Below are 15,691 nucleotides of genomic sequence, written 5' to 3' on the forward strand. Positions count from 1 at the left end.
CTATGAAGAGCCCCTGGATGACAGCGAGCAACGCCGCCGGTGGGTCGGACGCAGGAGAGGGAGCCACAGCTATTTAAAGGGAGTCTAACGGGGGAGGGTGATGGATAAATAACCCAGGATCCACAGCGCTGAGTAACCACGCTAAACATCGCTACATCACATCCCGTTCTCTAGCTTCTCACGATTCAACCTCCGTGTCTATCTACTAGTTATTGTTGTTTAGAGAGGCAGAGAGAAGCGGTTCAGGGTTTTTCTTTCGCTTGTCGCCATATCAACTTCCTCAAAGGGGTTTGTCTCTTGTCTCTCCTCTCCTGGATTCCCCATCAAACTAACAGGCAGCTTCTCTTTGGCTACTGCAAGGGGCCGCTTCGGGGGAACTATGGGGAAAGACTATTATAAAATCCTTGGGATAGTGAAAGGAGCGGCTGACGAGGACATTAAAAAGGCGTACAGAAAACAGGCTCTGAAATGGCACCCGGACAAAAACAAAGCGGCCAACGCCGAGGAGAAATTTAAGGAGATCGCCGAGGCATATGAAGTCCTCAGTGATCCGAAGAAAAGGGAGATCTATGATCAGTATGGAGAAGAAGGTAAGAAAACAGGACACATTCGGATGTTTATTAATTCCTGGGTTTCTTGTCATTTCATCCAGTCCATTATTTAGTAAACAACAGAACACGTTGTAATAGAATGGGCCATTATACAAGTCATACAGACCGATATTTTAACCACACTGGTTAGAAGAGACCACACAGCATTTCCCTCATTATTTATTCATACCATTTATGATAATAAGAAAGCCAATAAGCAGACATTTCTCTGTTGTCAGGGTGGCATATCGATCTGCGCATAATATGTAGACATGGCTGTTGATTGGTCAGAAATACAGGAAAAAAAGATCAGATTGTATTATTTTTTAGGCTACTGTCAATTACATGAATTGATAATCGAACATGTCAATATGGATAATGTTACTAGCTGAAGGCATCATGACCCTTTCAAACAGCAGATGGGGAAAGAGCAGATTTGCCATGGGTGGGAGGAATCCACTGACCGATGTCTTGACATTGGGGGCTATAGGACTCATGATCTCACTGTTTATATTAGAGCGGCATCAATGTAGGATTGCAACCCTTTCCCTGTATGGTACAGAGTCTACATGGTTATTCTGTGAACAACCCTTTCCCTGTATGGTACAGAGTCTACATGGTTATTCTGTGAACAACCCTTTCCCTGTATGGTACAGAGTCTACATGGTTATTCTGTGAACAACCCTTTCCCTGTATGGTACAGAGTCTACATGGTTATTCTGTGAACAACCCTTTCCCTGTATGGTACAGAGTCTACATGGTTATTCTGTGAACAACCCTTTCCCTGTATGGTACAGAGTCTACATGGTTATTCTGGGAACAACCCTTTCCCTGTATGGTACAGAGTCTACATGGTTATTCTGGGAACAGCCCTTTCCCTGTATGGTACAGAGTCTACATGGTTATTCTGGGAACAGCCCTTTCCCTGTATGGTACAGAGTCTACATGGTTATTCTGTGAACAACCCTTTCCCTGTATGGTACAGAGTCTACATGGTTATTCTGTGAACAACCCTTTCCCTGTATGGTACAGAGTCTACATGGTTATTCTGGGAACAGCCCTTTCCCTGTATGGTACAGTCTACATGGTTATTCTGGGAACAGCCCTTTCCCTGTATGGTACAGAGTCTACATGGTTATTCTGTGAACAGCCCTTCCCCTGTATGGTACAGAGTCTACATGGTTATTCTGTGAACAACCCGTTCCATGTATGGTACAGAGTCTACATGGTTATTCTGTGAGCAACCCTTTCCCTGTATGGTACAGAGTCTACATGGTTATTCTGGGAACAACCCTTTCCCTGTATGGTACAGAGTCTACATGGTTATTCTGTGAACAACCCTTTCCCTGTATGGTACAGAGTCTACATGGTTATTCTGTGAACAACCCGTTCCCTGTATGGTACAGAGTCTACATGGTTATTCTGGGAACAGCCCTTTCCCTGTATGGTACAGAGTCTACATGGTTATTCTGTGAACAACCCTTTCCCTGTATGGTACAGAGTCTACATGGTTATTCTGGGAACAGCCCTTTCCCTGTATGGTACAGAGTCTACATGGTTATTCTGGGAACAACCCTTTCCCTGTATGGTACAGAGTCTACATGGTTATTCTGTGAACAACCCTTTCCCTGTATGGTACAGAGTCTACATGGTTATTCTGTGAACAACCCTTTCCCTGTATGGTACAGAGTCTACATGGTTATTCTGGGAACAACCCTTTCCCTGTATGGTACAGAGTCTACATGGTTATTCTGTGAGCAACCCTTTCCCTGTATGGTACAGAGTCTACATGGTTATTCTGTGAGCAACCCTTTCCCTGTATGGTACAGAGTCTACATGGTTATTCTGTGAACAGCCCTTTCCCTGTATGGTACAGAGTCTACATGGTTATTCTGTGAACAGCCCTTTCCCTGTATGGTACAGAGTCTACATGGTTATTCTGGGAACAACCCTTTCCCTGTATGGTACAGAGTCTACATGGTTATTCTGTGAACAACCCTTTCCCTGTATGGTACAGAGTCTACATGGTTATTCTGTGAGCAACCCTTTCCCTGTATGGTACAGAGTCGACATGGTTATTCTGTGACTGTACAGATCACATCCACAATACTTTCAGAGCACTTGATTTAGGAGGTTGTGCTTTTGGGAGCATTCAATTGATTTTATTATACCGGACAAACTCAAGTACAGCTTAAGGATATTTGACCTATGTCTGGTGCAGTATATAGTAGGTTGTCATCTATATTACCTGGACTGTTGATGACGCCTGTGTCCTTGTTCCCCCTTTTGTCCCTCAGGTCTCAAAGGGGGTGGCGGCCCCGGCAACGGTCCAGACGGACAGGGCAGCAACTTCACCTCTTACACGTTCCACGGCGACCCCCATGCTACCTTCGCCACCTTCTTCGGCGGCGCCAACCCGTTCGAGATGTTCTTCGGCCGCAAGGCCAACGGACGCGGTCCGGGCGGCGGGGACGACGAGGACATGGAGGTGGACGGCAACGACCCGTTCGGTTCGTTCACCTCGTTTAACCTCAACGGGTTCCCTCGGGACCGTCCCGTGGGGATTGGTGGGCAGCAGAGGAGGAAGCAGGACCCGGCCGTTCATCACGAGCTGCGGGTATCGCTGGAGGAAGTGTTTCATGGTTGCACCAAGAGGATGAAGATCAGCAGGAAGAGGATGAACCCTGACGGACGGACCATGAGGACGGAGGATAAGATTCTCACCATAGAGATTAAGAGAGGGTGGAAGGAGGGGACCAAGATCACGTTCCCCAGAGAAGGAGACGAGTCGCCCAATACCATCCCTGCTGATATCGTGTTCGTCATCAAGGACAAGCCCCACATGCACTTTAGAAGGGAGGGGTCGGACATCGTGTACCCGGTGAAAGTTAGTCTACGACAGGTGAGATGGGTTTTGCTTGGGGCGGATCTTGGTGGCCCGCCTCAAAGTGAGAGTAAGGGGAAACACTTCCAGTACAAGGTGGTTCAGTGTGGCTAGTGTAGACGCTATAGAAATAGACATTCAGAATGGATCGTGTTCAGTCGGTCTGGCTAGTGTAGATGCTATAGAACTAGGCATTCAGAATGGATCGTGTTCAGTCGGTCTGGCTAGTGTAGATGCTATAGAACTAGGCATTCAGAATGGATCGTGTTCAGTCGGTCTGGCTAGTGTAGATGCTATAGAACTAGGCATTCAGAATGGATCGTGTTCAGTCGGTCTGGCTAGTGTAGATGCTATAGAACTAGGCATTCAGAATGGATCGTGTTCAGTCGGTCTGGCTAGTGTAGATGCTATAGAAATAGGCATTCAGAATGGATCCCTGGGTGTATGGTAGAGTCTACATGGTTATTCTGTGAGCAACCCTTTCCCTGTAGTCGGTCTGGCTAGTGTAGACGCTATAGAACTAGGCATTCAGAATGGATCGTGTTCAGTCGGTCTGGCTAGTGTAGATGCTATAGAACTAGGCATTCAGAATGGATCGTGTTCAGTCCGTCTGGCTAGTGTAGATGCTATAGAACTAGGCATTCAGCATGGATCGTGTTCAGTCGGTCTGGCTAGTGTAGATGCTATAGAACTAGGCATTCGGAATGGATCGTGTTCAGTTGGCACATCGTAGCAGAACATTTTGCAACAGAAAATGTAAATCTGTGATCTTGTTGGTCAAGTTCAAGTGATACCGTCCTGTTTCACTTCACAATCTCCTGTTTTGGGGTCTACTGAACACAAGCCTGGTCATTGTTCAGCAGACTGGAGGGGGAACAGGGTTTAGACCAGTGCAGATAGAGAACATTATGATATAAGGAGGATGTTATGCAATTCCCACTGTAAAGGAGAGAAACAGGAGAGGAGGCAGTAACACTTCAGGAGTGTGAAGAGACAGCAGGCTGGTAGCCCACGCATACTGACTGAGTTAGGACTACTAATATGGCCTGCTCTGTCATCTATCTCTCCTCCTCTCTCTCTCTTGCCTCTCTCTCTCTGTTCCCCTCTTTGTCCCTCAGGTCTCAAAGGGGTCTCTCTCTCTCTCTCTCCAGACTCAGGGCTCTCTTCTCCTCTTACACTCTCTCCACTCTCCCCCTGCTCCTCTCTCTCTCTCTCTCTCTCTCTCTCGCCAACTCTCTCTCTCTGTTCTCTCTCTCTCTCTCTCTCTCTCTCTCTCTCTCTCTCTCATGGAGGTGGACTCTCCTCTTGCCCTCTCCTCCTCTTCTCTCTTATCGTGACTTGAGCTCAGTCGTGTTTTTGATTAAAACAACAAAGTGCCTGTAATGCTGTATAATATCATGGTGAATGCATCCCAAATTACACCCTTATTCCCCATGTAGTGCACTACTTTAGACCAGAGCCCTATTCCCCATATAGTGCACTACTATAGACCAGAGCCCTATTCCCTATTTAGTGCACTACTTTAGACCAGAGCCCTATTCCCTATATAGTGCACTACTTTAGACCAGGGCCCTATTCCCTATATAGTGCACTACTTTAGACCAGGGCCCTATTCCCTATTTAGTGCACTACTTTAGACCAGAGCCCTATTCCCCATATAGTGCACTACTTTAGACCAGAGCCCTATTCCCCATATAGTGCACTACTTTAGACCAGAGCCCTATTCCCCATATAGTGCACTACTTTAGACCAGAGCCCTATTCCCCATATAGTGCACTACTTTAGACCAGAGCCCTATTCCCTATTTAGTGCACTACTTTTGACCAGGGCACAATACGGAGTAGGGTGCCATTTGGGACGCCCTCGTGCGAATGTTCTGGAAATGTTGTCGGAATTCATACAATGAAAACAGCTTTACTTTAAATCGCTGCCTGAGCCTTTGCTTATCAGTAATGAAGCATATTTTCTACTTAGAAGCAAAGTCCTGTTTTAGCAAACCACCAAACCAGAAAAACACAAGTTCAATCTGTTAAAGGAACCACAAACCTAAATGCCCATTCTGTTAATGACTAGCAGGTTACTGTGTGACGTATGTGTGCCCTGTGTTTTACACTCTGTGTGACTCTCTCCTATCTCTCTCCTATCTCTCTCCTCCCTCTATCTCTCTCCTCTCTCCTCTCTCCTCTCTCTTCTCTCTTCTCTCTCTCTCCTCTCTTTCGCTCTCTCTCTCTACTCTCTCTCTACTCTCTCCCCCTCTCTCTACTCTCTCTCTCTCCTCGCTCTCTACTCTCTCCCTCTCCTCTCCCCTCTCCTCTCTCTCTTCTCTTCTCTCTCGTCTCTACTCTCTCATCTCTCTACTCTCCTCTCTCTCCCTCATCTCTCTACTCTCCTCTCTCTCTCTCTCCTCTTCCAGTCGTTGTGCGGCTGCTCTGTGACGGTGTCTACGATAGACGGGAAGACATGTAACATGAAGATCACGGATGTGATAAAGCCAGGCATGAAACAGACTGTAGCAGGACAGGGCCTCCCCTTACCCAAGAACCCCGAGCAGAGAGGTGACCTGGTGGTGGAGTTTGATGTCAACTTTCCAGAGAACCTCCCCAGCAACGCCAAGGATGTCCTGAAGAGGCATTTACCTGTATCCTAGAAGAACAGACATGGATACAGACACAGACACACGGACACATCTGGACAACAGAAAGAGAGGGGTGACATCAGCATGCCAGCTCTCACACTCTCCTCCTCTTCTCTCCTCTTTAGACCAGAGCTCCTATCCCATTTAGTGCACTCATTCTCCTCTCTCATTCTCCTCTGCTCTTTCTCTCTCTCTCATTCTCCTCTCTCATTCTCCAATGAAAACTCGCTTTCTTCTCTCACACTCTCCTCCTCTTCTCTCCTCTCTCATTCTCCTCTCTCGCAAAGTCCTGTTTTCAAACCACAAACCAGAAGAACCAAGTTCAATCTCTTAAAGGAACTCAAACCTCTGCCCATTCTGTTCTCTCAGGTTACTGTGTGACGTATTCTCCTCTCTCATTCTCCTCTCTCATTCTCCTCTCATTCTTCTCTCTCTCCTCTCTCATTCTTCTCTCTCCTCTCTCCTCCTCTCTCATTCTCCTCTCTCTCTCTCTCTTCTCTCTCACACTCTCCTCCTCTTCTCTCACACTCTCCTCCTCTTCTCTCCCTCTCTCATTCTCCTCTCTCATTCTCCTCTCATTCTCCTCTCATTCTCCTCTCATTCTCCTCTCATTCTTCTCTCTCCTCTCTCATTCTTCTCTCTCTCTCCTCTCTCTCTCCTCTCTCATTCTCCCTCTCATTCTCTCTCTCTCCTCTCTCTCTTCTCTCACACTCCAGTCCTCTTCTCTCCTCTCTCATTCTCCTCTCTCATTCTCACTCTGATAAAGCCATTCTCCTCTCTCATTCTCCTCTCTCATTCCCCTCTCATTCTGACCTCTCTCATTCTGTCAACTTTCCAGAGAACCTCCCCTCTCTCCTGTCCTGAAGAGGCTCTCCTCTATCCTCTCAGACATGGATCTCACAGACTCTCTCTCATCTGGACAACTGACATCAGCTCCAGCTCTCCTCTCTCTCTCTCTCTCTCTCTCTCTCTCTGCTCTCTCTCTGCTCTCTCTCTGCTCTCACTCTGCTCTCTCCTCATTCTCCTCTCTCATTCTCCTCTCTCATTCTCCTCTCTCATTCTTCTCTCTCATTCTTCTCTCTCATTCTTCTCTCTCATTCTTCTCTCTCATTCTTCTCTCTCATCCTCCTCTTCTCTCTCTCTCTCATCCTCCTCTCTCCTCACACATAAGGACAATGATGAATGTTAATATAATTGATATAGGTTGCTGTTTTTTCTATATGCCATGCATGCAGTCCGAATGAGTGTGTTGATATCTGATCTGTTTAGTCCCAAATAGTACCCTATTCCCTGTTCTGTCCCAAATAGCACCATATTCCCTATTCTGTCCCAAATAGCACCCTATTCCCTATTAGTCCCAGATAGCACCCTATTCCCTATTAGTCCCAGATAGCACCCTATTCCCTGTTTAGTCCCAGATAGCACCCTATTCCCTATTAGTCCCAGATAGCATCCTATTCCCTATTCTGTCCCAAATAGCACCCTATTCCCTGTTTAGTGTGCTACTTATGACCAGGGCCTATAGGGCGGAGTAGGGGGCCATTTGGAAAGTCACATTATATAGTGTATTAGAGGTTGACCTCTATACTGTATAATGTAACACAACACGCCTCTTTTCAAACCTGCACATTTCTGTCCTTTTAATGTATATCATGTATATAATGTATATCATTTATAATGGCCTCATTGTTCTGGGAAACATTCACATGACATTTCCTGACCCATTTAAGTCAGCTAGAAAACAAAGTACTGTACATATTTTCATAATAAACGTTTGTAACCCGACGTACGGGGAGGAAACGAGATTTGGATTTGTTGTTACGCCAGGGGAAAAGGCCCAACAGTTTCAACACAAAACGGCCCAGTGTAGAGAGGTGATGAGTGAGCAAATATAGCCTGTGTGTGTGTGTGTGTGTGTGTGTGTGCAGAGTGGTGGAAAAAGTACCCAATTGTCATACTTCAGTGAAAGTAAAGATACCTTAACAGAGCATGATCCCCTCCCTTCGGAGACTGGGCCGCAGGGCAGTATTTCAACATGATAAGACCCAAAACACACCTCCAAGACGACCACTGCCTTGCTAAAGAAGCTGAGGGTGTGGTAGAATTATATACATGATTTGATAACAAAAGAGAAAAGGTACAATTATGGGTTCATTCCTTGTTCTGGTAAAAATGCATTCTATATTGTATAGGGCAGGAAGAAGTTGAAGGTCATAGGGGACACAAAAAATGCAGACACATAGATGCTTAAGACTAGCTGGACATACAAGGATGAAAGAGGTTGCCTAAGGACGGGGTCAGCCAAATGACTAACTGATGGATTGCAGGCATCAATCACATCACAGGGGACACAAGTCTGTTTGATCTTAGATAACCATATGAAGTGAAGGCGACCAGGGCAGCTGAACACACTAAAAACTAGAGACACACACAAAAGGGACACAGAGTTAATTACTGGGTCTGAGCACAAGCCACAGGAAGGGGGGATGAACTGATAATGTATGCAAGGAGATAAAAAGGAGAGCGAGAGCTCTGGAGTGCCGTGAGTCCCGTGGGTCCCGTGAGTCCCGTGGGGCTCTCCAGGCTTCTGATACGGGGCTGTATTAAAAGTCTATCATTGAATTCAAAAAGTTATTGGTCGTGTCATGTTTGAATCTATTGGCCACTACAAGGGTAAAGGTGATGGACTGGCCAAGCATGTCTCCAGACCTAAACCCTATTGAGCATCTGTGGGGCGTCCTCAAACGGAAGGTGGAGGAGTCTCTAACATCCACCAGCTCCGTGATGTCGTCATGGAGGAGTGGAAGAGGACTCCAGTGGCAACCTGTGAAGCTCTGGTGAACTCCATGCCCAAGAGGCTTAAGGCAGTGCCGGAAAATGATGGTGGGCCCAATTTGGACACTTTCACTTAGGGGTGTACTCACTTTTGTTGCCAGCGGTTTAGACATTTAATGGCTGGCTGTGTGTTGAGTTATTTTGAGGGGACAGCAAATTTACACTGTTATACAGGCTGAACACTCACTACTTTACATTGTAGCAAAGTGTCATTTCTTCAATGTTGTCACATGAAAAGATATACTCAAATATTTACAAAAATGTGAGGGGTGTACTCACTTTTGTGATATACTGTATCTTCCCTATGGGCCGACATTAAAATACAGCCACTTTCAATATGAACATCTCCACAGGACCCATCTTCCCTATAGACCTGCATTACAATACAACCACTGTATCAATATGAACATCAGATCCTATTAAAATATAATCAGAAAGCAAATAATACAGTTGATAATGGCTGGGTGAATGAATCTACAGCGGCCGAGGTGATAATGGCTGGGTGAATGAATCTACAGCAGCCGAGGTGATAATGGCTGGGGGCATGAATCTACAGCAACCGAGGTGATAATGGCTGGGTGAATGAATCTACAGCAACCGAGGTGATAATGGCTGGGTGAATGAATCTACAGCAACCGAGGTGATAATGGCTGGGTGAATGAATCTACAGCAGCCGAGGTGATAATGGCTGGGTGAATGAATCTACAGCAGCCAAGGTGATAATGGCTGGGCAACCAGCAGCCGGTGATAATGGCTGGGGGCATGAATCTACAGCGCCGAGGTGATAATGGCTGGGGGCATGAATCTACAGCAGATAATGGATGGGTGAATGAATCTACAGCAGGTGATAATGGCTGGGGGCATGAATCTACAGCAGCCGAGGTGATAATGGCTGGGGGCATGAATCTACAGCAGCCGAGGTGATAATGGCTGGGGGCATGAATCTACAGCAGCCGAGGTGATAATGGCTGGGTGAATGAATCTACAGCAGCCGAGGTGATAATGGCTGGGTGAATGAATCTACAGCAGCCGAGGTGATAATGGCTGGGTGAATGAATCTACAGCAACCGAGGTGATAATGGCTGGGTGAATGAATCTACAGCAGCCGAGGTGATAATGGCTGGGGAATGAATCTACAGCAGCCGAGGTGATAATGGCTGGGGGCATGAATCTACAGCAGCCGAGGTGATAATGGCTGGGTGAATGAATCTACAGCAGCCGAGGTGATAATGGCTGGGGGCATGAATCTACAGCAGCCAAGGTGATAATGGCTGGGGGCATGAATCTACAGCAGCCGAGGTGATAATGGCTGGGTGAATGAATCTACAGCGGCTGGGTGAGAATCTACAGTGATAATGGCTGGGTGAATGAATCTACAGCAGCCGAGGTGATAATGGCTGGGGGAATGAATCTACAGCAGCCAAGGTGATAATGGCTGGGGCATGAATCTACAGCAGCCGAGGTGATAATGGCTGGGTGAATGAATCTACAGCAGCCGAGGTGATAATGGCTGGGGGCATGAATCTGACATGAATCAGCAGCCAGGTGATAATGGCTGGGTGAAAATGGCTGGGTGAATGAATCTACAGCAGGTGATAATGGCTGGGTGAATGAATCTACAGCAGCCGAGGTGATAATGGCTGGGTGAATGAATCTACAGCGGCCGAGGTGATAATGGCTGGGTGAATGAATCTACAGCAGCCGAGGTGATAATGGCTGGGTGAATGAATCTACAGCAGCCGAGGTGATAATGGCTGGGTGAATGAATCTACAGCAGCCGAGGTGATAATGGCTGGGTGAATGAATCTACAGCAGCCGAGGTGATAATGGCTGGGTGAATGAATCTACAGCAGCCGAGGTGATAATGGATGGGTGAATGAATCTACAGCGGCCGAGGTGATAATGGCTGGGTGAATGAATGGATGGGGGAATGAATCAGCTGAGCCGAGGTGATAATGGCTGGGTGAATGAATCTACAGCAGCCGAGGTGATAATGGCTGGGTGAATGAATCTACAGCAGCCGAGGTGATAATGGATGGGTGAATGAATCTACAGCAGCCGAGCTGGGTGAATGAATCTACAGAGGTGATAATGGCTGGGTGAATGAATCTACAGCAGCCGAGGTGATAACGGCTGGGTGAATGAATCTACAGCAGCCAAGGTGATAATGGCTGGGTGAATGAATCTACAGCAACCGAGGTGATAATGGCTGGGTGAATGAATCTACAGCAGCCAAGGTGATAATGGCTGGGTGAATGAATCTACAGCAGCCGAGGTGATAACGGCTGGGGGCATTTTCGCTTGTTGTTGCTGTTCTCCAAACAGCGTTTTAACATGTTTTAATTGTATACAAATGCAGTAAATGAGTTCCACTTTCACAAAATGTCCTCCCTGACCTAAATCTCCCTGGTTACGGCCCTGGCTAGGGGCACGCTCCGACACTCAGACATCATTCACAAAATGTCCTCCCTGACCTAAATCTCCCTGGCTAGGGGCACTCAGACATCATTCACAAACTAAGCATTTGTGTTTAGTGATTCCTCCAGATTAGAGGCAGTAGGTATGACTACGTGTTCTCTTGATAAGTGCATGAATTAGACAATTTTCCTGTCCTGCTAAGCTTTCGAAATGTAACAGGTACTTTTGGATGTCAGGGAAAATGTAAGGAATAAAACGTACATATTTTCTTTAGGAATGTAGCGGAGTAAATATAAATAGTAATGTAAAGTACAGATACCCCCCAAAAAAATACTTAAAGTACTTGGTTACTTTACACCACTGTGTGTGTGTGTGTGTGTGTGTGTGTGTGTGTGTGTGTGTGTGTGTGTGTGTGTGTGTGTGTGTGTGTGTGTGTGTGTGTGTGTGTGTGTGTGTGTGTGTGTGTGTGTGTGTGTGTGTGTGTACAACTGCTGTAACCAACTACTACTGTCTGTTACTAACACATAACAGTGGAACTAAAACACAGATGACCTTCGACTGTTCCACCAGGGGGCGCCACAACATCGGTATCTATAGGAACTGAGCCATGTGGGCTTTTGACTAAGTTTCCCAAATGGCACCCTATTCCCTATATAGTGCACCCTATTCCTTAAATAGTGCACCCTATTCCCTAAATACTGCACCCTATTCCCTAGATGGTGCACGCTAATCCCTAAATAGTGCACCCTATTCCCTAAATACTGCACCCTATTCCCTAAATACTGCACCCTATTCCCTAAATATTGCACCCTATTCCTTAGATAGTGCACGTTATTCCCTAAATAGTGCACCCTATTCCCTAAATAGTGCACCCTATACCCTGTTGAGCGTGAAAAACCCAGCAGCGTTGCAGTTCTTGACACACTTAAAACCAGTGAGCCTGTCACCAACTACCATATCCCAAAGGCATTCTTTTGTCTGGTCCATTCACCCTCTGAATGTGTTCTATATCTCAATATGTTGTCCTAATCATTCACCCTCTGAATATGTTCTATATCTCAATATGTTGTCCTAATCATTCACCCTCTGAATGGCACACATACACAATCCATGTCTCAATTATCTCAACGCTTGAAAATGTATTTTTTTTACCTGTCTCCTCCCTTTCATCGACAACAGGCCTGGGCTATTCCAGTCCTCGGGGGCCTGATTATTGTCACACTTTTACCCCCATACCTAGGGACTGATTGGAGTCACACTTTTACCCCCATTGAGTCAATCACCACCTTCCGGAGACACCTGAAACCCCACCTGATTGGAGTCACACTTTAGATGCACCCCCATCCCTTTGTAGGGCCTGATTGGTAAATTCACACTTTTACCCCCATCCCTAGGGCCTGATTGGAGTCACACTTTTACCCCCATCCCTAGGGCCCGATTGGAGTCACACTTTTACCCCCATCCCTAGGGCCTGATTGGAGTCACACTTTTACCCCCATCCCTAGGGCCTGATTGGAGTCACACTTTTACCCCCATCCCTAGGGCCTGATTGGAGTCACACTTGTCCCCACATCCCTAGGGCCTGATTGGAGTCACACTTTTACCCCCATCCCTAGGGCCTGATTGGAGTCACACTTTTACCCCCATCCCTAGGGCCTGATTGGAGTCACACTTTTACCCCCATCCCTAGGGCCTGATTGGAGTCACACTTTTACCCCCATCCCTAGGGACTGATTGGAGTCACACTTTTCCCCCCATCCCTAGGGACTGATTGGAGTCACACTTTTACCCCCATCCCTAGGGCCTGTTTGGAATCACACTTTTACCCCCATCCCTAGGGCCTGATTGGAGTCACACTTTTACCCCCATCCCTAGGGACTGATTGGAGTCACACTTTTCCCCCATCCCTAGGGACTGATTGGAGTCACACTTTTACCCCCATCCCTAGGGCCTGTTTGGAATCACACTTTTACCCCCATCCCTAGGGCCTGATTGGAGTCACACTTTTACCCCCATCCCTAGGGCCTGATTGGAGTCACACTTTTACCCCCATCCCTAGCAAACACACCTGATTTAAACTAATTGCATTCTAAACTGAAGATCATGATTAGTTGATTATTGGAGTCAGGTGTGTTAGCTGGGGCTGGGGAAAGTGGCTGTTCCACTGGATGTCATAAGGTGAATGCACCAATTTGTAAGTCGCTCTGGATAAGAGCGTCTGCTAAATGACTTAAATGTAATGTAATGAAAAACAGTGACACCAATCAGGCCTCCGAGGACTGGAGTTGCCCAGGCCCGATCTACACTGATTGAAGTGGATTTAACAAGTGACATCAATAAGGGATCACGGCTTTGACATGGATTCACCTGGTCAGTCGATGTCATGGAAAGTCTAGGTGATTTGAATACTCGGTGTGAGTGTGAAAACGGGAAGTCCCGTGCGGCTCAATTGGTAAGGGCATGGCGTTGGCAACGCTGGGGTTGTGTGTTCAATTCTCACAAGGGAAAAGTAGGAAAATGTCAGCACCCACTACTTAATGTAAGTCGCTGCAGATAAGAGCGTCTGTTAAATTATACACAGTACCCGTCAAAAGTTTGGACACAACTACTCATTCCAGGGTTTTTCTTTATTTTCTACATTGTAGAATAATCGTGAAGACATCAAAACTATAAAATACACATATGGAATCATGTAGTAACCAAAAAAAAGTGTTAAACAAATCAAAATATATTTTATATTCTTCAAACTAGCCACCCTTTGCCTTGATGACAGCTTTGCACACTCTTGGCATTCTCTCAACCAGATTCACCTGGAATGTTTTTCCAACACTCTTGAAGGAGTTCCCGCATATGCTGAGCAATTGTTGGCTGCTTTTCCTTCACTCTGCTCTCCAACTCATCCCAAACCATCTCATTTGGGTTGAGGTCGGGTCATCTGATGCAGCACTCCATCACTCTCCTTCTTGGTCAAATAGCCCTTACACAGCCTGGAGGTCTGTTGGGTCATTGTCCTGTTGAAAAACAAATGATAGTCCCACTAAGCGCAAAGCAGATGGGATTACATATCACTGCAGAATGCTGTGGTAGGCAGGCTGGTTAAGTGTGCCTTGAATTCTAAATAAATCCCTGAACGCCTCTGCTGATCCTACAGCTATTGTATACAGTAATCATGTGCCTCTGAACCAAATAAATACTGTTAGCACTGAGGCACATGATTACTGTATACAATAGCTGTGCCTCAGTGCTAACAGTATTTATTTGGTTCAGAGGCCCTAGGAGGACGTCCACTGTGAGCAGCTCACCCTGCACTAACATAAATAACATGAGCATGTCTACTTCTGCTAAGCTTCCCATTAAAGCACTGAAAACAAGTAAGCGTCCCGGAAGAAAGTGCTTAAAATAAGCTACATATATTAACGTGGGCTAAGAAACAAGGTTCATGAAATCAATACATTTCTAGTAACAGATGACATTCATATTCTGACTATCTTTGAAACTCACTTAGAGAATGAGTTTGATGATACAGTGGTAGAAATACAAGGTTATAACATCTACAGAAAATATAGAAATGCCAATGGTGGACGTGGAGGTGTTGCCGTTTATATTCAGAACCACATTCCTGTAAAGATTAGAGAGGATCTCATGTTAAATACTGTTGAGGTAATATGGCTACAGGTTCATCTGCCTCAACCTAATGCCCCTTCTGGTGGGAAGCTGCTATAGACAGTCAGTATCTGGATAATGTTAAATACTGTTGTAGTAATATGGCTACAGGTTCACCTGCCTCACCTAAAGCCCATTCTGGTGGGAAGCTGCTATAGACAGTCAGTATCTGGATAATGTTAAATACTGTTGTAGTAATATGGCTACAGGTTCATCTGCTTCACCTAAAGCCCATTCTGGTGGGAAGCTGCTATAGACCACCAAGTGCTAACAGTCAGTATCTGGATAATGTTAAATACTGTTGTAGTAATATGGCTACAGGTTCATCTGCCTCACCTAAAGCCCATCCTGGTGGGAAGCTGCTATAGACAGTCAGTATCTGGATAATGTTAAATACTGTTGTAGTAATATGGCTACAGGTTCATCTGCCTCACCTAAAGCCCATCCTGGTGGGAAGCTGTTATAGACAGTCAGTATCTGGATAATGTTAAATACTGTTGTAGTAATATGGCTACAGGTTCATCTGTCTCACCTAAAGCCCATCCTGGTGGGAAGCTGTTATAGACAGTCAGTATCTGGATAATGTTAAATACTGTTGTAGTAATATGGCTACAGGTTCATCTGCCTCACCTAAAGCCCATCCTGGTGGGAAGCTGTTATAGACAG

At 46.1% G+C, this 15,691-nt stretch overlaps 1 protein-coding gene across 1 annotated transcript; it reads left to right on the forward strand.

Annotated features, from left to right (window-relative positions):
• LOC118376098 (dnaJ homolog subfamily B member 4-like) lies at positions 1 to 6,227 on the forward strand. The gene is made up of 3 exons (XM_035762769.2): positions 1 to 590; positions 2,888 to 3,492; positions 5,888 to 6,227. The coding sequence occupies exons 1-3, from the start codon at positions 380 to 382 to the stop codon at positions 6,119 to 6,121; spliced, it is 1,050 nt and encodes a 349-aa protein (XP_035618662.1). The 5' UTR covers positions 1 to 379; the 3' UTR covers positions 6,122 to 6,227.
• The last annotated feature ends 9,464 nt before the right edge of the window (positions 6,228 to 15,691 follow it).

This window comes from Oncorhynchus keta, chromosome 15 (genome assembly GCF_023373465.1).
Source record: "Oncorhynchus keta strain PuntledgeMale-10-30-2019 chromosome 15, Oket_V2, whole genome shotgun sequence".
Taxonomy (NCBI): Eukaryota; Metazoa; Chordata; class Actinopteri; order Salmoniformes; family Salmonidae; genus Oncorhynchus; species Oncorhynchus keta.

Coding starts and splice junctions, on each gene's coding strand:
- LOC118376098 (XM_035762769.2), top strand. CDS start 380: ATGGGGAAAGACTATTATAAAATCCTTGGGATAGTGAAAGGAGCGGCT. Junction 591..2,887: donor TGATCAGTATGGAGAAGAAG/GTAAGAAAACAG, acceptor TTTGTCCCTCAG/GTCTCAAAGGGGGTGGCGGC. Junction 3,493..5,887: donor TGAAAGTTAGTCTACGACAG/GTGAGATGGGTT, acceptor CTCCTCTTCCAG/TCGTTGTGCGGCTGCTCTGT.